The sequence below is a fragment of the Oncorhynchus tshawytscha genome, linkage group LG29 (assembly GCF_018296145.1).
Source record: "Oncorhynchus tshawytscha isolate Ot180627B linkage group LG29, Otsh_v2.0, whole genome shotgun sequence".
Lineage (NCBI taxonomy): Eukaryota > Metazoa > Chordata > Actinopteri > Salmoniformes > Salmonidae > Oncorhynchus > Oncorhynchus tshawytscha.
This window is the reverse complement of record NC_056457.1, coordinates 14,480,498-14,504,005: the sequence shown is the minus strand read 5'-3', so window position 1 is coordinate 14,504,005 and position 23,508 is coordinate 14,480,498. Positions and strand designations below refer to the sequence as shown.

The following is a 23,508-nucleotide window of genomic DNA, read 5'->3' as shown; positions in this document are numbered from 1 at the left end:
GAGAATGTGCGTATAAACTCAAGAATTTGCTTATATTCATCTCTAACACATTTAAATTATGGCAGCCACCTGTTCAGTCTTAAAAATTAAGCATGGTTCACTCACATTATACAGTTGACAAGTAGGCTATGCCTAATTAGGATCTCCACTCAATAACACAGGTTAAATGCATAATTACATTAACTCAGTATAAAATGGCAGGACATAAGGAACTCTTGGTATGTTTGTTTTCCCTCTGGTTTCTTTTCACCCCAGAGACTCCCAATTGGAGATTTTGAATGTCAGTTATTTCACTTCTACACCTTGTTATCTTTGACAAGATTTTGTCATTCGAGATAGGTAAAGGACACACTGAGGGCAAAACAAAATGTTTGAAAAATGTCCTTGTTTAGTTGAGAAATACCTTGACGTTTTCTTTTCAGTCTCCTATTATTCCATCAGAAAATATGGCTTTAGCCTAAGTAAGCTATCAACAGATACACGTATAGCCTACGATATCCGACCATTCTTACCTGTAAAACACCAATCACACAGTTGAGTTTCATATAAATATTTATTGCAGAGGAGGTATTTTTTATGTACATGCTATCACAATATAACACAATATAAATCTACCAAATATTCCCATATACGGATGCTATACGCTTGTCATAGAGCAATAAGTATAACAAGCACATAATACAGTGGGTAATGGTACAGTATCACTCACTAAACAACTTGTAACAGTCCATAAAAGATACCGTTTTTTTTTTTTGTTCTATCAAGGGCAGTGAAACATTGGTCCTACGAATTTCTTGATATCATGCAGAAGCCACGAGAGCAATAGTTACAACGTTACAGCACTGAGTAGTAGTAGTAGTATTTCCCAATCAGTGACTTGGTTTGGTCACAAGAGAAGTCAGGTTAAATCAAACAAGCTTACGAACGGAAATCGCCCATGGTTAAAAAGTAAAATCATGAGATCGAAAAAAAGTAACAGGACACAATATTCATGTTGAAAAGGTTACAGGTAACAATGGGTCTTTAGTCATCATTATGTTCAAGAAGCGAAGTATGTAGGATGTACTATACATACAATGACCATTTCCAGAGAGACTGACAAAATAGACACAGATTGATACACTTTGTTACAAATCCATGAGCTGATTCGACTGCCACAAGGTACTGAAACACATATCATTGAAGGTTATGTGTATCTAATGTGACTGTTAAGACCTGTGTGATGTTCATTTTTGTTATTGGTACTTAACAGCACTTTCACGCCATTTGAGAGGTATGAAGACACCCAATTATGAATGAATGGTATAAAACATAATATATTTTTTAGCTTCGAGAGTTGTTTGTAGTGATCTTACAGTGGCTGAAATGACCAGGTATCATATGCTCAAGAGCCAATGGGTTCATCTTATCCGTGTTTGAGGGGATACTGTTGGCTAGGGGCAGGCTAGGACCCTGGGATTGTTTGATGTTGGCATTTAAGAGCAGATATCACAATGTATGTGATGGTTGATACGTCTAGTTCATAAATATCATCGAGGTCCATCAAACCATTACAATCAAACTAGGCAGGGTGACATTTCCTTTCAACCACTATTCCAGCTGCCCATTAAGCAAAGCCTGTGACAAATCTCAATCTCATGCTCTAAGGCTGATAGTCTGGGTTTGACATATTTCAGACATGGCCCCATGAGGTCAATGGTAGATATAATTCTCTGTAGAGGGAGACAGAAATAAGACGTAACATCTAAATCATGTTTTATAGAGTCTGGATGTGGAGTGGCTATATTATGATATACTGTACCTGTTTGGTTGTTAAACAAAATCAAGTGAAATATTATAAAGAGATCATAAAAGCATAAAAAATATTGTTTGAGAATTATTTTGCTTTTGAAAACAAGTTAAATCTACTTGTTTGAGTGTTAAGTTACTGAGCAAAAATAAGATAATGTAATAATTTGAATGAAGCCGAAATTTGATGACCTAGTCACATGTACAGGCATCATACCCTACAGTAATCCATGCCAACTGTAACAAACAACTATGATAGCTGTACAGGAATCGTTACCAATGACAACATTCAACTCAGACCAAAATATCATCGAATTTATGAGTACACTGTTACATTATTGTTATATTGATATATTATTTCCATTACATTACCTTTCATCAGATGTCGCTAAGCACCAGAATGGTTAATAAACTACAATAAATTATTATTGTGATGTAGCTATTTTGTAACCCAGATATTCCTCTAAACGTTCATCTTTAATTGATGCTTGAAAGCAAAATGATTTTTTTGCTTGCTCAAAGAATTGAAGCTTTTGGAAACGTTAGACATAAAGAGTGAATAAGGAATAATACTTTTGAATATAAATAATGAAAACCTGGTGTGAATTTATTCTGCCAAGAATTTGTAGAGACAGTGTTAAGCAAAAGTCCTAAGACAATAAAACGAGCATTATACTTTAAACACTAGAAATATACTGTATGTATAAAAATGCTAAAACGATCACAAACACAGGTATATGTTCTATCCAGAAAGAGGAACAATTCGACACACATTAATGCCATAATGCCTCTCCCCATTGTATCATTTCAACTCTCAATGTGCTTTTGGGAATGCAAAAGCTGAAAAGGATGAGCTAATGCTTTTCTAAAAGTGGGAAAAAAAACATGCTGAAGTATTAATAACATAAATTAATTATTATTTGCTTCAGTTGACAAACCGTTTGGATCCCACCCCTCTCGTTACCTCACTGTGCATGCTGTTTACATAATAGACCTTGGCAGAATGCTGAAGAACTATCCCTGTTCCACTCAGGACTTTACACAGACTGAAAGAAAACAATTCTATTTAGTTAGGCACATACAGTAAAACATTTCTGCAGACTTGGAAGCATTAGACATTGCTGAGAACTAAAGGAAATCTAAAAACTCAGCAATTTAAACATGGATGTACATGTGGTGACTTGCTAGAACCATGAGGCTGAATAAAGTATGTGATGAAAAACATTTTCCCTAAGTTTTTCGCCTAAAGTGCTATAAGCTGATTTCCTCACTAGCAGCACCTTGGTCTGGGCACACAAAAGTTGTTAAGTTGTTTGTCATGACGCGATTCTTGTGAGTTCTTCCACTATTTTGTGAAAGATGTTCCCTATATCTTTGGCATTCTATTATTTGTTCAACAAGCCACTCTGACTTTAAACATAGACATGGTAGTTCATGCTCAACAACTAGTACATTTCAGTTAATAAAACCTGCAGGAGAACATCTATTTACATAATATCGATTAACCTTGTTTTCGAAGTGTGCCATGTTAGTGTGTGGAGGGCTTTTTATGACCGATTAAAAGAAGATACATATTTTTTTTTAAATGCAAATGTCCACTGAAATGTCCACTCATAAAGAATATGAGAAATGTCTATTCAACATTGCCCATAATGTGAATTGGAAGTTGCATAATTGTACGACTAAGATTTACCATTCAGAATACTCTGTACGAATCTGGAATGCTTAATATGATTTTGTTGCTTTGTTTTCGTAAGTTTATACATTTTCACACAAAAAAAGACAAAACGGGGGAAAATATTGGAAAGGAAGGCAACTTGTGCAACTTGATATTTTCGTCGAAGTCACCATATTCATAGTAAAAGTCTATATTTGAGGACTCTAAAGTGGAAAACAATGTATACAACAACAACTACATTTCCAGTTGTCCATAAATGTTGATTTATGTCAGGCCTTTTTCCCTGCAGTACTGTCGTCAAAGTCCCAAGGACATACATCAGCCTTTTTCCCGCCACTTACAACCCCCCCTTTGGGATTTGGATTACTCTGTTTCGCTGCAGAAGTACCCTTGTCTGTTCCTTTTTTCTCTGATGCATCCTCATAATCCCACGGACAGACTTCAACCGGCTTCCCTTTAACTGCTCCAACATTTGCACTTTTCCGTTTTTCTACCATTGGCACTTCCTGACTACTCTCTACATCCCAAGGGCACACCTCCGTCATTTTGGATTGGCTCATATGTTTCTCTGTGGATTTACTTTTGTCCTTGGCTTTCGCTCTAAAGTTGTCATCGTCAGTGTATTGTGCCTTCTCTTTCTCCTTCTCAAAAGTTCTTGTGAAAGGTGTGCCCTTCTTTTTGGAGGGGAATTCCTTTGTTTTGGAAACTGTAGTAGGACTAGGAGTTTTCTCAGAATTGGGAGATATCGCTGGGGTGTCATAATCCCAGGGACAGACGTCAACCTTTGTAACCGGCTGGAGGAGAGAGCTGCCTGGTAATTTGCAGAGTGGTTCTGACAGAGCACCTTTCCCTTTGCTCTCCACTAGAGTAGTGCACTTGTTGTGCCGAGTCTTGTCAGGTGAACAAGCTACCTCAGCTATCTTGACAGGCTCCTCTTCAAAGACCCAAGGGCATACGTCAGCCTTCTTTTTAGAGCTCTCTGCTGCAGGTGGAGGCTGGCTAGACTGGATATTCTTAGCAGGTTGAGGAACCTGACTGGATGATTGCGGCTTGGATCCCTCCACTGGGGCTTTTCTCTCAACTCCATCCTCCCAAGGGCATATGTCTGCTCGCTGGATGTCTTTAGAATGCCGGGAGCTTGTGGAGGACTGGTCACTACCTTTCTGCTTTTGCTGTTGGGGCTTGACCCCCTTGGTTCCATTTCCATGGACTGTGGTCGTTTCCTCGGGTGCTATGGAGACATGCTTCTGGACCTTGTTCTCAGAAGGTGTTGGCAGGTCCTCTACTTCCCAAGGACACACCTCTGTGAGGTCTTGTATTTCCTTGGCCTTCGATGGGTCGGAGCAGATGGATGGCTGGCTGCCACTCACCTGCTGCTTCATGATCCCAGTTTTCGCTGCAGTCTGCTTGTACTCCACCGACTGGCTACCTATCATGTGAGGATAGCAATCGTCTTCTGATTCTGGACTTCCCTTGGTTTCTTTAGCGTTCTGTTGGAACTTCTTGCTGCTGTCTTCAACAGTCTGTGTCTTCCCTCCTGTCAAGCCCAAGGTCTTCTCTTTGGCGCTGGCGATGACGCTCAGTGACTTCTGTAGCATGGATGTTCTTGGGTGGATGGGCTTCTTGTCTTGTGTCAGGTTATGAGCACTGGCCGACTTGCAGACCAAGGGAACGTTCTCAGTCAATTCGCTCACAGCATCTATCTTCTCATTGGACTTCTTCTTGACCAGCTTTTTGCCCATCAGGGTGTCTATAAGGGATCCCTCAGTGGTCATAACCTCCATCTTGTCAGTAGTAGAGCTGCTGGAGTCCTCGCTCTGGTCGCGGACATGGTCGTAGCTACTGTGCGACTTCTTCAGGGTGAAGACCTTGCTCTTCAAGGACTCCTCTTTGGCGGGCTTCCCCGGATGAGAGGGGTCGAAGGGGTTCTTCCTCAAGACGCAGATGCTGTTGCGATTGCTCCCATGATCACCCCCTTCCTTGTCTTCACGGCTGCACTGCCGGTGTACCGTCTCTGGGATCTCCGTAATGCGTCTCATCAAGGAACGACCCAGTCCCTTCTTGGAGCTGCGCTTCTTCTGTAGGTGAGGGTTGTTGGCCAACATCTTCTTCCTCTTGTAGATCTCCAACTGGGAGTACAGTTTCTTCAACTCCTCCTGGACATTTATGGAAAACACATAATGACAAGAATAAGACAAAAAAATAGAGCTATTAAAATGAATTAATATGACTAAAAGTGATCTGGGCCCGGTTTCCCGATAGCGTTGCAGTGTTTTAAGTGTTTTAACAATGCATCAATTGAATACAGAACATGCACATTTGAATTTGAAACATGAACCGTGCTTAAACTACGGACAGTGCTTCAACGATGTACACAGTGTATAACATGCTCTTTGACATAAATAAAAAACAGGTTTTGGACAGTATTAAAGATGCAATGGGCAGAAATCGCTCCGCCATTTCCTGGTTGCTAAAACTGTGATAGTTAATCTAATTTCAGTTTATGTGAAAAAAACAAGCAGTCATTGTATGGAGAATCATTGTACCATCTAAACGGCTGTGAAACATATTTTCCATAACCATTTTTTCCCCAGCTGTTTAAAGTTGGTGTACAAAACCGAAAAGATGCAAAAATTCAAACTAAGCATGGGTAGCATAGAAATAGCGCGCATATAATAGATCTACCGCTTCTTAGACTTGGTTTCAATGCGAATGACAGATCTATAACTCAACTTCTATGTGCATTTGGTCGGTCGCCAAAAAAGGTTAGATATTGCCGCTTTAAATAAGGAAACTGGAGTGTGCTTTATTGTCAGGTCTTTGAGCATTGGTCTTGAATTTAATGTATTGACTGCTCTCTCAAGCATCATTTTAGGAGATCTTATCTCTCGCTCTGATAAATAGACCTGGACAATGTGCTCAAGTCTTTGGCAAGAAAAATTCTTCAACTCTAATAAACAAACGGAAACCTCTGCTCCCGCTGATACGTTTTCCCCAAAGACTGTTGCTAGACATTACATCTGCAAAAATCTTTATTTTTGCCACAGTCAGAGGACAAGGATTCAAAAATCAAAAAGGTTATGCAATTGAATGAGAGAATTTATTTTAAAAAATGGAAAGGGAAAGTTGCTCACCCGGATGTCCTCCGGATCCAGACTGTGTTCGCTCCAGGCTGATGTTATGCTGCTGTTGAGGTAAGATCCAGAGCGACCCATGTCCAATTCATCCTCATAGGCCTCAGAGGCAATGTCATCTCTCATGTGAGTACCATGAAGCAGAAACTGTAGTCGACAAAAGAGAGTGCAATGACTTAGTTTGATTTGGTTTCGATGTATAATAGCAAAGCAATGCTATGATCAGAATGAGAGGTTTACCTTGGGGACAATCATTAGCCCCAGAGTGACAGTTACAGTCAGGTGGGTGTGAGCAAACCATAGTAGCAGCATCCAGTCTGGGTGGAGCTCAGGTGCAAGAGTAAACCTGTACAGAGAGAAAGATAGAAAGAGAGAGAGAGAGAGAAAGAGAACAAGAAAGAGTGAAACAGAGAGAGAAATAGAGAGAAAGAGAGAGAAATGTAGAAATAGAGAGCAAGAGAAGGAGAGCGAGAGAAAGTGAAATAGCAAGAGAGAACGAGAGAAAGAATGAGAGAGAGTGAAAGATAACGAAAAATAAGGAAAGAGAAAAAGAGTGAGAGAAAGAGAAATAGCGAGAGAGAACGATAGACAGAGAGAGAGAATGAGAGAGAGAGAAAGATAAAGAGAGGTTGAATTAGTAAGTGAGAGAGAGAACGACAGAGAGAGAGAGAGAGAGAGAGAGAGAGAGAGAGAGAAAAAGAGAGAGATGGCAAGCAAAAAAAAGTTGTTTTAATTGAGTGTGAAAATGTAGAAAAACACAACTGTAATAAAAAACACATTACAAGACATACAGTAGGACCCGGTTCTATATTTAGCAGAGGTTGTGTTGGGTTACAGATGAGATTCCCATTTGAATAATGCCATGCAGAGTCATTAATCATAGAGCTCATTGAGAAATCCACAGAGGGCTGGCATCTGCCTCACTGACAGTTTGCAGAGAAGAAATTGGGCCTGTTAGCTACAGTACACAATGTCATCGTTAGCATGTTTTTATTCAATAGCTGATCAATACATGTAATATTTAATAGATTGTGGCAGGCAGTGTTATTTCTTTCTAACTGTAAACCTAACCCGTAACCAAAAATGAATTGGCAGGAACATTATAGCGTGACAGACAAAACTGATGATTCTAAGCATCACACTAAACACATAATGCATGTTGCAGAATTTAAGTGAATGACAGTGTTTTTTGTGTACTGTATCAATAAGAAATGTATTTTTGCGCTGCAGCAAACCTCTCAACACGCAGGCAGTGTGAGAGACATAGACAGGATATAAGATGTTCATTTTAAACCAAACTCTGTCTGGGCGTGAACATATTTCATTTCACTGCTTGGAGTGGTTTATCCATGCTGATTACTGCCTCAGTAATCCATTTCCCATCAGGGAGATTGTCTTCACCTTGGATTGTTACAGTATAGGACACTGATTCGCTCTGATTTAGAAGAAGCAGCTTGATAACTTCCCACTGGGCACACACTGGTTGAATCAACGTTGTTTCCATGAAATTTCAATGAAACGACGTGGAACCAACATTGAATAGAGCTTGAATGTATGTCTGTGCCCAGTGGGTTCCTTGCTGAACTGTATTAAAAAAGTCACTTTGAGGCAGCAACAACATTGATTATAGATCCACTGCACATCTATTTTCGACTGACGATCAAGGAGAAAACATACTAACAGTTTCCAGAGTGAACAAAATGTAATTGTGGAATAGTGCTTTAATTACAGAAGCTACAGTGTTGTAATTCAGCTTGGTCTCATTAGACATAACATAGTACATGTAAATCCGGGATACTGAAATGAGTATGATACTGTATGTTAAGTTTGGTATGGTTACATAAGACAGAAGGTTACTTAAGGCAAAAACTAAAACTTTTAAACTACTTAGCATGTTAGAAAATCCTTTCCTTTCCCCTAACCTCAACCCTTTTAGCTAACCTTCACCTACCCCTAGTCTTAAACATTTAACCAAACTCCTAACCTGAACCCTAATCCCTAACCTAGCTAGCCCGCTAGCTAACATTAGCATTAGCCGCCTAGCTAACGTTAGCATTAGCCACCTAGCTAACATTAGCCACAACAAATTTGAATTCGTAACATATCAAACGTTTTTCAAATGTGTAACATATGGTACATTTAGCAAAGTAGTAATGTATTGTACATTTAGCAAATTCGTAACATATCATACGAATGGATGATGGATATCCACAAGTTAATACAAATCATACAAAATGTAACATATCATACTAAATGGAGTGTCCCGGATTTACGTATAGAATAATACCAAATGCTCTGAGACCAGGTAGAGTGATTAGGAGGCATGTCCTGTCACACAGTAATTTAACCACTTGAAAGCCTACATCCCAGTAAATGGCATCCAGCAGGCTCATTAATCGGCAGGAGTTAGTGAATGGTTATTTCATGTACAGTTAAAGTAGTGGTAACTAAAAACCATGAGGGGAGACTAAGGTCTAGAGAGAATGGGTGGTACATTTTCTAGAGTGTTTCCCAAAACACCTCATTAAGAAAACATTCAATAAAATCATCGGTAGAGCTTAGAGTAAATTTGTGGATTATGAAATAATCACAAATAATGATCTGAACACTTAGAACAGAGAGTTCGCTAATTGCCCCTACAGATGCTACAGGACGTCTCCTTGACTTAACTGGTCACAGTGGGACCACATGCAGGTTCTATGAGTAACAGCCATAGATTGTGTTAGCTCTAACAAGCCCATGCGATACTCCCTGGTGACAAGCTCTCAGCATTTCCCAAACAGACAAGACACATTTTTGCATTTACGTTGGGCCTCGTCTTGCTTTTAGCTGCTGAAACCATCCCAACGCCATAACAGAAGTCGAACGCCGCCATAAACGCACGCTGGCTGTCAGATTTCCAGCTAAATACAGGTAGCCTAGCTCTTAGAGTGTTGGGCCAGCAACTGAAAGGTCACTAGTTTAAATCCTTGAGCTGACAAGGTGAAAAATATGTTGATGTGCCCTTGAGCAATGCACTTAACCCTAATTGTTTCAGGGTTGCCGTTGATAATGGCTGACATTGACTCCACTCTCCAAGGGTGTCTCAGGGGGAGTTGGGATATGCAAAAAACACATTTCCACAGGACAAATATAACAGACCGATTAAAAGGTAAAACGTCTATGCCTTCCCATCCTATCTGTAATTTCTGTTAACGTCTAACTGAAATGATGCTGCCAATAGCTATGAATATCTATGGTGTGTCAAAACATAAATCATGTTGACGTGCCTAATGACTGAATAATCTGATGTAGCTGAGCTCTCAATAAGTAGGATTCCAACTGGGAATGGGTTTGGTGGTGTCAGCTGAAACGGTGCAACATCTAATTTAGGATGTCTAGTACTTGATACATAGGCTACACGGAAAGCAGAGGGCATATTCATAGTCTTGGATACAATAACAAAACTCCCATTTGAAACGCATCGAGATACTAAACTTGTGGCTCATTGAATATCGTGGCAAATTGGTGGAAAGCAATCGGCAAGCCAACAGTGAGTGACAAGAAAGTGTCCGATTATTTACATATAAAACATATTAACGTCCACGATGTGTAATATTCAATGCATATACTTATCTCTAAATATAGCTAAATATTACAAAAATATATACACATCCATACTGTCATATCTCTCCCCACCACAGGTTGGGATCTTTACCTAATAACATGGAAGATGGCAGACAGGACGAGCTCGTTGTGGAGGGCGATGGCCATGTAACGGGGCTCGTGGAAGGCTGACGGCACCGTCCTCACAGTGTAACACAGATACACTCCCCACAGCAGGAACAGGAACTCCGCTGTGTGACAAACATGAAGAAAGACATGGAGAACTTCAACCCAATGGGAGCTACATAGCTACTGTAGGAAAGGGATTAAAGCATAAATCGGCAGTAGCAATAATAACAAAGCCCGCTCCCCGCTCCTGTTTCGGTAAAAAGCGGAGTTATGGAGCTGGAGAAATGTAACCACAGTCAAATTCATAGATAGAGCTGTGGATGTGAAGACTGACATCCATGATATGAAAATTCAATTTTTAGCATTTTTGGACTTTTTTTATATAGTGTTTGTTTATATGTACTTTGTTTACAGACATTGGAGCGAAACAAGCTTATAATTTGAGCTCTGATGGGATACGACAGTTAACTAAACTCATGAGACATTGATAAGGTATATTCTTCAAAATGTAGCAACTGCTGATTGTCCCTTTAAAAATAGATAGATTGAATACTTGATATATACCCAGGGGGAAAGACATTAGAGTAACAACAAGCAATACATACAAAGCCTGTGCATCCCGCTTGGAATGCAAAGGAATGGGAGGTTGCACCCTTAAATGCTCCCCTCCTCACCTTAGCAGTATAACTATCAACATCGACCACCCATGCACTCCACAGATGACTGATTTCATGGACTCAGGCCAATATAGATTGTCTAACACTGGCATGTTGAAAAATGACATGTTCAATAAATGCAATGAAAATGCAAACCTGCTCCTACTGGCTGTATTCTCTAGACACTCCATGACTTGTCCAAGGTTTTATAAATCTTCCCCAACCCCCCTTGTTTTCTGGGTGTAGCTTAGCCGTCTTGACAGCAATAAACGTCTGCCGTTTCCATGAATAGTTGTCACCATTATTTTAACATTCACGTTGCTTGTCTGCATGAATGGAAGTGCTCCAAGGTCTGACAGAGGCCTACAGTATGTGCCTTACACAGCAGGATAAACACTATTGAGTGCCATAGCTCACTCAAAATGCAATTTGTTATGTTTATCTAAGGACTAAGATCCATCAAGAGCTCTGACAGGCTGTAATCTACCATGGCCCTGGGTAGATATTTAGGTCTACATCAATAAACAACAACACAAAATGGCCGCCCTGTGTGTCCTACTGTATAGTTGAGTCGTTCTGCGAAATGGGTAGTGTAACTCACCTTATTTGAACATTCTGTCATAACGAGCACATGTTCAACATAATAAGTCAAATAAAAAAATGACTATAGTAAGTGTCTAGTAAGTGCCAAATAAAGTCACAGGGTTGACCGTAACAGGGTTGAGGATTTAATCTTAAATCTGCCATGAATCCCCTTGTTATAGAGGGAATGCAAGCTTGTTGTGTGCAACAGGGAGGGGCAATTGAATGTACAGCTTCACAAACAAATGTATGTGTTAAAACATTTCTAGTCTGTCGATCTATGGGTAACAGGGTTGATGTGTTATGCTCGGCCCGCTCAGTTTTTCACCACAAAAGACAAGAAAAATGTCCATAAAAGAGTTGAATCAGCTCACCTGCTTTTAGATTATGCTTTGACTATTACAGTGTCTTCATAAAGCTTTCCCACCCCTTAACTTTTTCCACATATTGTTATGTTACAAGGTGAGATTAAAATGGATTGAATTGTCATTTTTTTGTCTACGATATACATGAAGTACTCTCTAATGTCAAAGTGGAAGAAAAATTAGAACATTTGTATAAAAAAAATATATAAATATATATATATATATATATATATATATATACATATACACTACCGTTCAAAAGTTTGGGGTCACTTAGAAATGTCCTTGTTTTTGAAAGAAAAGCTTATTTTTTTTGTCCATTAAAAAAACATCAAATTGATCAGAAATACAGTGTAGACATTGTTAAAGCTGTAAATGACTATTGTAGCTGGAAACGGCTGATTTTTAATGGAATATCTACATCTGCGTACAGAGGCCCATTATCAGCAACCATCACTCCTGTGTTCCAATGGCACGTTGTGTTAGCTAATCCAGGTTTATCATTTAAAAAGGCTAATTGATCATTAGAAAACTATTTTGCAATTATGTTAGCACAGCTGAAAACTGTTGTCCTGATTAAAGAAGCACTACAACTGGCCTTCTTTTGACTAGTTGAGTATCTAGAGCATCAATATTTGTGGGTTTGATTACAGGCTCAAAATGTCCAGAAACAAAGAACTTTCTTGTGAAACTCGTCAGTCTATTCTTGTTCTGAGAAATGAAGGCTATTCCATGCGAGAAATTGCCAAGAAACGGAAGAGCTCATACAACTCTGTGTACTACTCCCCTCACAGAACAAACTGGCTCTAACTAGAATAGAAAGAGGAGTGGGAGGCCCCGGTGCACAACTGTGCAAGAGGACAAGTACATTAGAGTGTCTAGTTTGAGAAACAGACGCCTCACAAGTCCTCAACTGGCAGCTTCATTAAATATTACCAGCAAACACCAGTCTCAACATCAACAGTGAAGAGGTGACTCCGGGATGCTGGCCTTCTAGGCAGAGTTGCAAAGAAAAAGCCATATCTCAGACTGTCCAATAAAAATAAAAGATTAAGATGGACAAAAGAACACAGCCACTGGACAGAGGAACTCTGCCTAGAAGGCCAGCATCCCGGAGTCGCCTGTTCACTGTTGTCGTTGAGACTATAAAATAACACACTAATATATCTTGAATACATAAGTATTCAACCCCCTGAGTTAATACATGTAAGAATCACCTTTGGCAGTGATTACAGCTATGAGTCTTTCTGCGTAAGTCTAAGGGCTTTGCACATCTGGATTGTGCAATATTTGCACATTATTCTTTTAAACATTCTTCAAGCTCTGTCAAGTTCCTCTGGTCAAAAATAATATCCCATATGCCCCAGGGCAGTCATTGGGGACATTGCCTTGTGTAGGGCGCTGTCTTTCAGATGGGATATTAAACGGGTGTTCTGACTTTGTGGTCACTAAAGATCCCATGGCACTTATCGTAAGAGGGGGTGTTAACCCCGGTGACCTGGCTAAATTCCCCACTCTGGCCCTCATTCCATCGTTGCCAACTTATCGTCCCCAGCTTCCAACTGGCTCATTCATCCCCCTCCTCTCCCCTGTAACTATTCCGCTCTTCGTTGCTGTAAAGGAGAATATGTTCGCAGTCAATTTACCTGGTAAAATAAGGGTTAAATAAAAAAAAATAGTTGGTTGTTGATCATTTCTAGACACCATTGTCAAGTCCTGCCAAGCCGATTTAAGTCAAAACTTTAACTAGGCCACTCAGGGACATCCAATGCCGTCTTGGTAAGTAACTGCAGTGTATATTTGGCCTTTTGTTTAGGTTATTGTCATGCTGAAATGTGAATTTGTCTCCCAATGTCTGTTGGAAAGCAGACTGAACCAGGTTTTTCTTTAGGATTTTGCTGTATTTAGCTCTATTCTGTTTTCTCCCCCAGACAAACTCCCTAGTCCTTGCCATTGACAAGCATACTCATAAAAGCATACCCATGACATGATGCAGCCACCACCATGCTTGAAAATATGAAGAGGGGTACTTACTCAGTGATATGTTGTGTTGGATTTGCCCAAAACATAATGCTTTGTATTCGAGACATGAAGTACATTTCTTTGCCATGTTTTTTGCAGTTTTACTTCAGTGCCTTATTGCACACATAACATATGTTTTGGAATATTTTATTCCGTAGAAGCTATTTTTATTTTCACTCTGTTGTTTATGGTTAGTATCGTGGAGTAACTTCAATGTTGTTGATTCATCCTCAGCTTTCTCTTATCACAGCCATTAAACTCTGTCACTGTTTTAAAGTCACCATTTGGATCATGGTGAAATCCCTGAGATGTTTCCTTCCTCTCCGGCAACTGAAGAAGGATGCCTGTATCTTTGTAGTGACTGGGTGTATTGATACACCATCCAAAGTGTAATTAATAACATCATGCTCAAAGGGATAGTCAATGTCAGTATTTTTCACCCATCTACTAATAGGTGCCCATCTTTGTAAGGTATTGGAAAACCTCCCTGGTCATTGAATTTGTGTTTGAAATTCACTGCTTGACTGAGGGACCTTACAGCTAATTGTATGTTGTACAGCGATGAGGTAGTCATTCAAAAGCATGTTAAACAGCATTACTGCACAGAGTAAGTCCAGGCAATTTATTATGTGACTTGCTAAGCACATTTTTAATCCTGAATTTAGGCTTGTCATAAGAAAGAGGTTGACTACTTCTTGACTCAAGACATTTCAGCTTTTCATTTTTTTTATTTGTAAAAATGTAAAATAACATAATTCCGCTACATTATGGGCTATTGTGTGTAGGCCAGTGACACACAATCTCATTTTTATCCATTTTAAATTAAGCTTTTAACACAACAAAATGTTGGAAAAGTCAAGGGGTGGGAATACCCTTTCTGAAGGCAATGTAGATGTAAATCAAATTTTATTTGTCACATGCGCCGAATACAACACCTCACTGTGAAATGCTTACAAGACCAACAATGCAGTTCGAGAAAGAGTGTTATTAATAAAACATTTACTAAATAAACTAAGGTAAAAAATAATAATTGAATCAATCAAAAAATAACACAAGAAATGTACATAACAATAACGAGGCTTTATACAGGGGGTACCGGTAGGGAGGCAATGTGCGGGGGTACAGGTTAGTCTAGGTCATTTGTAAAGTGACTATGCGAGGGGGGTCAATGTAAATAGTGTGGTTGGCAATTTGATTAGATGGTCAGCAGTCTTATAGCTTGGAGGTAGAAGCTGCTAAGGAGCCTTTTGGTACCAAGACTTGACAATCCAGTACCACTTGCTGTGCGGTAGCAGAGAGACCATTTTTGGGCCTTCCTATGACACCACCTAGTATATATGGCCTAGATGTCAGGAAGCTTGGCCCCAATGATGTACTGGGCCGTACGCACTACCCTCTGTAGTACCTTAAAGTCAAAGGCCAATGTAATCAATGGCCAATGTCAAATCAAATAATATTTTATTAGTCACATGCGCCGAATACAACAGTGAAATGCTTACTTATGAGCCCCTAACCAACAATGCAGTTTCAAAAAAATATGAATAAGAGTAAGAAATAAAAGTAACAAGTAATAAAAGGGATTAAAGATGCCAAGCTTATAGAGCTTATAGAGACAGGTGAGTGTACCAGATATACGTCATCAGACATGTCATCAAAGAGTGCAACAGAACATTGTACTGTCTACACTCGGTTTGTTCAAATCAAATCAAATTTTATTTGTCACATACACATGGTTAGCAGATGTTAATGCGAGTGTAGCGAAATGCTTGTGCTTCTAGTTCCGACAATGCAGTAATAATCCAACAAGTAATCTAACTAACAATTCAAAAAAAAACTACTGTTTTATACACAGTGTAAGGGGATAAAGAATATGTACATAAAGATATATGAATGAGTGATGGTACAGAGCAGCTTAGGCAAGATACAGTAGATGGTATCAAGTACAGTATATACATATGAGATGAGTATGTAAACAAAGTGGCATAGTTAAAGTGGCTAGTGATACATGTATTACATAAGGATGCAGTAGATGATATAGAGTACATTATATATGTATACATATGAGATGAATAATGTAGGGTATGTAAACATTATATTAGGTAGCATTGTTTAAAGTGGCTAGTGATATATTTTACATCATTTCCCATCAATTCCCATTATTAAAGTGGCTGGAGTTGAGTCAGTGTGTTGGCAGCAGCCACTCAATGTTAGTGGTGGCTGTTTAACAGTTTGATGGCCTTGAGATAGAAGCTGTTTTTCAGTCTCTCGGTCCCAGCTTTGATGCACCTGTACTGACCTCGCCTACTGGATGATAGCGGGGTGAACAGGCAGTGGCTCGGGTGGTTGATGTCCTTGATGATCTTTATGGCCTTCCTGTAACATCGGGTGGTGTAGGTGTCCTGGAGGGCAGGTAGTTTGCCCCCGGTGATGCGTTGTGCAGACCGCACTACCCTCTGGAGAGCCTTACGGTTGTGGGCGGAGCAGTTGCCGTACCAGGCGGTGATACAGCCCGCCAGGATGCTCTCTTGTTGTTTATATTAAAACGTTTTCATTAAATCGATTTTAATCCGAACAAAAATTTTGTTGCTAAGGATTCCACGACGTGGTTAGCCTTTACGGCTGGGACTGCAAGTTTGTGTTCCTTTTTTGCGTGGATTCTGCAAGTGCTAGATGGCTGTACTACAGACACCTGTCATCGCTGTGGGAAAGACTCATTGTTATCTTTTCGTAAAACAACTGGTTGCAGTAAAGAGCCAATCTGGATACTAAGGAGATCCTGAGGGAAATCGATGAGTACCAACAGCTTTACACTATGTAGGAACAACATACTCCATCATGGAAAGATCCGACCACCTCACAAAATAACTTTAACCCCCCCACCCCCCCTACAGACACGGACTATTTACTTACCGTTGAAGTAGAGGCTAGTGCTCTGGCTGGAATCCATGCAACACTGGAAATAGTTGCGTGAGGAGGTAGCAGGGCTGAGGTGGAGTTTGGAGTTCAGCCAAAGTGAAATTCTCATGCTCCAAAGAGAAAACAAGACACTCAAGCCAAGGTAAAAATCCACGATTCCAACATGGATTGTCTACTCAGGGTAAACAGGGACACTCACAAGTCGTAGCATTCGTGAAAATCTAATTTATTCTGAGATTCCTGAGGACGCATCCAATAATCCAGAGAATTCATGCAATCCGTCTTGAAACTCCCTATAGAGCCTGTAAACAAGGTGGCTTTCCACCGAGTACACAGACTTGGAGCTCGGAGCGACAAGATCAAGGGTCCCAGACCGATCATCACAAAATCTGAACACTACCAACAAAAGGAGCTGATCAAAAGCAGGGGAAAGGAGCTTAAAGGGACGAAATTCGGTGTCAATTATCAATTTCCAAGGGAGATAAACAAACATCGTAAGAGACTGTATCTGGTACAAAGATAACAAAGGAAGAATGGTAGGCATGCCTTTATCATTGGGGACAAACTCTTTATAGATGGACAGCTATTCCGAGACAGCTCCATGACACAGTGGCTGTACTAAATTCTACAGGGACTTCAGGTTACAAAAAAAAGAAGGCATGGGAACTGTAAAAATATCTGAAAATTATGAAGTGGATATGAACACACACATACTCAATTACATGCTTGCTTACACATACGCATTTATACATACACACACACCTGACTTCACTCTCTTCTCTCACTCTCTCTTTCTCTCTTTTCTCTTCTCTTCTCTCCCTCTATTGTCGAGAACTGTTTTATAGTTTAATGTGTTTATTGTTTGTCTGTATTTTTTATGTATTTGTCTACAAGTTTAAATATGTGTACAACAAGCAAGGGGAAGATATCAGAATAGGGGCATTGCTGAATAATAACATATTGTACAGAATACATTTGTACTGTAATATAGCAGTCCCTACAGCAATGCAAGGTCTCTTTCATGATCATGTGAAACGTCAATTACTATGGAAATGCTGGGATGTGTTTTTCAATGATGTTAAAGGTAATTATGATGCAACTATGATGGTGATACGATATGGATTACAATTATCATCATGAATATTAAGGCTATATGCACTACATGTTACACACATAGACACTCAACCATGCAGAGTTATTATTTATTTGGACATCACACATTATAGTCTTACTCTTAAACAGACATCGTACACACTCACTATATCACATCCAATATCATACACATCAACCTACTCAGATTTGCTACACACATAATATCTTTAAATTTTCCAACATCTGTGGCATTGGCTCACAGGCAAACAGGCAAGGGAATAAAACAAATATTGCTAGAACCTATTTCTTGAATTCTAAATATCATACATTTGAAAGCTCTAGTTTTGACCTTCATAATACCTCTTATGGCAGTAACTTTACAAGCAGTAATTATGGTCAATAAGTCTGGATTTTATTTCTAAATACCTGGGGTTTTTTTCAATTCCGTTAGTTGTCTTATAAAATGGGTAAAAAAATTATGTATAGCAACCCCAGGAGTTAAATAGTAAATAACGGCTACTTCTCAGAGAGTTTTGTATTGTCAAGAGGAGTTAAACAAGGGTGTCCGCTGTCACCATATCTATTCTTTATGGCCACTGAAATGCTAGCTATTATAATCAGATCCAATAACAACATTAGAGAATTAGAAATCCAAGGCTTAAAAACAAAGGTGTCCATGTATGCTGATGACTCAAGTGTTATATTAAGCCCACAAGCTAGATCCCTGCAATGTCTCATTGAAGATCTAGATAACTTTTCTGTATTCTCTGGACGAAAACCTAATTATGATAAGTGTACAATTTTACGTATTGGATCCTTAAAAAATACAACTTTTACATTACCCTGCAGTTTACCTATAAAATGGGCTGATGGTGAAGTAGATCTCAACAATGAATTTTATTAGAAAACTTGTAAAAATAGACTAGATCCTGAAATCATGGAGAGGTAAATACCTGTCTATTTATGGAAAAATTGGCATGATTAACTACTTAGTCACATCTCAGTTTACTCACTTACTTATGGCGCTGCTTACTCCTGATGATTCGCTTATCAAATCATATGAGACAAAATAAAATGTGCCTATCTATATAATGAATATGAATTGGGTGGGTTGAGATGATTAAATATAAAAGCACTAAACCTCTCTCTAAAAGCTTCACTCATACAAATATTTTATTTGAACCCTAAATGGTTCTCAAGTAGATTACTAAGAAAAGCTCATCCATTGTTTAAAAATTGCCTTTTTGCCTTTGTGTAGATTGCCATGTCTCATTTTAGATTAATTGAAAATTATACTTTTTTCAAAGTATCTCTCTTTTTCAAACAAGTATTGCAAAGCTGGCTACAATTTCAATTTCATCCCCCTGAAAAGGTAGAACAAATATTACAACAAATATTATGGCTGAACCCAAATATGCTGGTTGATAAAATACCTGTATTTAAGGGAAAGATGCTTGAAAAGGCTATTTTGTTCATATATTGTAAATTGGAATGGTAGAGTTATGTCCTTCATGGAGTTATCAGAATTGTACGGAAAGGTCTGCTCAACCCAAGAGTACAACCAATTGATTACAGCATTACCCCAAAAATGGAGGAGGCAGGTGGCAGGGTGAGGAGGTAGGGAACTTGTCTGTCTACCCAATATAAAGGATCAAAACTGGCAGAGGGATAAAAATAGCATAAATAGGAAAGTATTCCAGTTTCATTTGAGGACCAGGATGTTGATAACTGTGCCATACAGATTGCAAAATAGTTGGGAAGAGATTTGTGATGAACTGATTCCATGGTAGAGGGTGTATGAGTTGATATATAAAACAACACAAGATTCAACAATTCGTGCTTTTCAGCCAAAATTATTATATATAATTCTTGCCACCAACAAAATGTTGAATATTTAGGCCATAAAATCATCAAAGCTCTGCAGATTTTGTTGTGAGGATACAGAATCAATAGACCATTTATTTTGGTATTGCCCTCAGGTAGCCTGTTTCTGGTCTCAGGTTCAGGAATGGCTGAAAATGCATTTCATTGATCTAAAATTGACCCTAGAAATAGTACTGTTAGGAGATCTGGAGAGACAATTACTAATATACTAATACTCTTAGTAAAAGTATTTATCTTCAACTTGCAATCTGTGGATTATATTTGATTAGATAGATTGAAATTGTACGTTAAACATCACAGCATAGTTGAAAGATATGTGCTGCGTAGAAACCCGAAGTGGGTGGTCAGGAGAGATAGATGAGATGGGCTGAGGGAAGCTGAGGGTTGGAATGTGGAATTGGAGACAAGTGGGAGTGGAGTTGCTGTGAGGGAGATGATGGTCAAAGGTAAAAGTAAAAAATAAGTCAAAATTAAACATTATAAAAAGTACATTTGAATGACACTAAGTGGCAGTGTTTTTACAAGTAATGCCGATTTGCCTGAGGCTGACTCCGTGCAGATGCTACTACTACTTCCGGCGCCGACAGAGATGGCCGCCTCGCTTCGCGTTCCTAGGAAACTATGCAGTTTTTTGTTTTTTTACGTGTTATTTCTTACACTAGTACCCCAGGTCATCTTAGGTTTCTTTACATACAGCCGACAAGAACTACTGAATATAAGATCAGCGTCAACTCACCATCAGTACGACCAAGAATATGTTTTTTGCGACGCGGATCCTGTGTTCTGCCTTACAACCAGTGTAACCGAGTGGATCACATGCAGCGACCAAAAAAAAAAACGACTCAGAAAAAGAGGGAAACGAAGCGGTCTTCTGGTCAGACTCCGGAGACGGGCACATCGTGCACCACTCCCTAGCATTCTTCTTGCCAATGTCCAGTCTCTTGACAACAAGGTTGATGAAATCCGAGCAAGGGTAGCATTCCAGAGGGACATCAGAGACTGTAACGTTCTCTGCTTCACGGAAACATGGCTAACTGGAGAGACGCAATCCGAGCGGTGCAGCCAGCGGGTTTCTCCACGCATCGCGCCGACAGAAACAAACATCTTTCTGGTAAGAAGAGGGGCGGGGGCGTATGTCTTATGGCCAACGTGACATGGTGTGATGAAAGAAACATACAGGAACTCAAATCCTTCTGTTCACCTGATTTAGAATTCCTCACAATCAAATGTAGACCGCATTATCTACCAAGAGAATTCTCTTCGATTATAATCACAGCCGTATATATCCCCCCAAGCAGACACATCGATGGCTCTGAACAAACTTTATTTAACTCTCTGCAAACTGGAAACGATTTATCCGGAGGCTGCATTCATTGTAGCTGGGGATTTTAACAAGGCTAATCTGAAAACAAGACTCCCTAAATTTTATCAGCATATCGATTGCGCAACCAGGGGTGGAAAGACCCTGGATCATTGTTACTCTAACTTCCACGACGCATATAAGGCCCTGCCCCGCCCCCTTTCGGAAAAGCTGACCACGACTCCATTTTGTTGATCCCTGCCTACAGACAGAAACTAAAACAAGAAGCTCCCACGCTGAGGTCTGTCCAACGCTGGTCCGACCAAGCTGACTCCACACTCCAAGACTGCTTCCATCACGTGGACTGGGAGATGTTTCGTATTGCGTCAGACAACAACATTGACGAATACGCTGATACGGTGTGCGAGTTCATTAGAACGTGCGTTGAAGATGTCGTTCCCATAGCAACGATTAAAACATTCCCTAACCAGAAACCGTGGATTGATGGCAGCATTCGTGTGAAACTGAAGGCACGAACCACTGCTTTTAATCAGGGCAAGGTGTCTGGTAACATGGCTGAATACAAACAGTGCAGCTATTCCCTCCGCAAGGCTATCAAACAAGCTAAGCGCCAGTACAGAGACAAAGTAGAATCTCAATTCAACGGCTCAGACACAAGAGGTATGTGGCAGGGTCTACAGTCAATCACGGACTACAGGAAGAAACCCAGCCCAGTCACGGACCAGGATGTCTTGCTCCCAGGCAGACTAAATAACTTTTTTGCCCGCTTTGAGGACAATATAGTGCCACTGACACGGCCTGCAACGGAAACATGCGGTCTCTCCTTCACTGCAGCCGAAGTGAGTAAGACATTTAAACGTGTTAACCCTCGCAAGGCTGCAGGCCCAGACGGCATCCCCAGCCGCGCCCTCAGAGCATGCGCAGACCAGCTGGCCGGTGTGTTTACGGACATATTCAATCAATCCCTATACCAGTCTGCTGTTCCCACATGCTTCAAGAGGGCCACCATTGTTCCTGTTCCCAAGAAAGCTAAGGTAACTGAGCTAAACGACTACCGCCCCGTAGCACTCACATCCGTCATCATGAAGTGCTTTGAGAGACTAGTCAAGGACCATATCACCTCCACCCTACCTGACACCCTTGACCCACTCCAATTTGCTTACCGCCCAAATAGGTCCACAGACGATGCAATCTCAACCACACTGCACACTGCCCTAACCCATCTGGACAAGAGGAATACCTATGTGAGAATGCTGTTCATCGACTACAGCTCGGCATTCAACACCATAGTACCCTCCAAGCTCGTCATCAAGCTCGAGACCCTGGGTCTCGACCCCGCCCTGTGCAACTGGGTACTGGACTTCCTGACGGGCCGCCCCCAGGTGGTGAGGGTAGGCAACAACATCTCCTCCCCGCTGATCCTCAACACTGGGGCCCCACAAGGGTGCGTTCTGAGCCCTCTCCTGTACTCCCTGTTCACCCACGACTGCGTGGCCATGCACGCCTCCAACTCAATCATCAAGTTTGCGGACGACACAACAGTGGTAGGCTTGATTACCAACAACGACGAGACGGCCTACAGGGAGGAGGTGAGGGCCCTCGGAGTGTGGTGTCAGGAAAATAACCTCACACTCAACGTCAACAAAACTAAGGAGATGATTGTGGACTTCAGGAAACAGCAGAGGGAACACCCCCATCCACATCGATGGAACAGTAGTGGAGAGGGTAGCAAGTTTTAAGTTCCTCGGCATACACATCACAGACAAACTGAATTGGTCCACTCACACAGACAGCATCGTGAGGAAGGCGCAGCAGCGCCTCTTCAACCTCAGGAGGCTGAAGAAATTCGGCTTGTCACCAAAAGCACTCACAAACTTCTACAGATGCACAATCGAGAGCATCCTGGCGGGCTGTATCACCGCCTGGTATGGCAACTGCACCGCCCTCAACCGTAAGGCTCTCCAGAGGGTAGTGAGGTCTGCACAACGCATCACCGGGGCAAACTACCTGCCCTCCAGGACACCTACACCACCCGATGCTACAGGAAGGCCATAAAGATCATCAAGGACATCAACCACCCGAGCCACTGCCTGTTCACCCCGCTGCCATCCAGAAGGCGAGGTCAGTACAGGTGCATCAAAGCTGGGACCGAGAGACTGAAAAACAGCTTCTATCTCAAGGCCATCAGACTGTTAAACAGCCACCACTAACATTGAGTGGCTACTGCCAACACACTGTCAATGACACTGACTCTACTCCAGCCACTTTAATCATGGGAATCGATGGGAAATGATGTAAATATATCACTAGCCACTTTAAACAATGCTACCTTATACAATGTTACTTACCCTACATT

General features: G+C 40.6%; 1 protein-coding gene across 1 annotated transcript in view; it reads right to left on the bottom strand.

Annotated features, from left to right (window-relative positions):
* Positions 1-544: 544 nt before the first annotated feature.
* The window catches only part of gpr158a (G protein-coupled receptor 158a), a 110,844-nt gene continuing 87,880 nt past the window's right edge, over positions 545-23,508 (bottom strand). Inside the window, exons 8-11 of the mRNA XM_024413419.1 lie at positions 10,298-10,436; positions 6,841-6,946; positions 6,601-6,747; positions 545-5,622 (exon numbers count right to left, since the gene is read on the bottom strand). Coding sequence (XP_024269187.1) covers positions 3,736-5,622; positions 6,601-6,747; positions 6,841-6,946; positions 10,298-10,436 — 2,279 coding nt within the window. The 3' untranslated portion in view covers positions 545-3,735. The remainder of the gene's footprint in view (positions 5,623-6,600; positions 6,748-6,840; positions 6,947-10,297; positions 10,437-23,508) is intronic.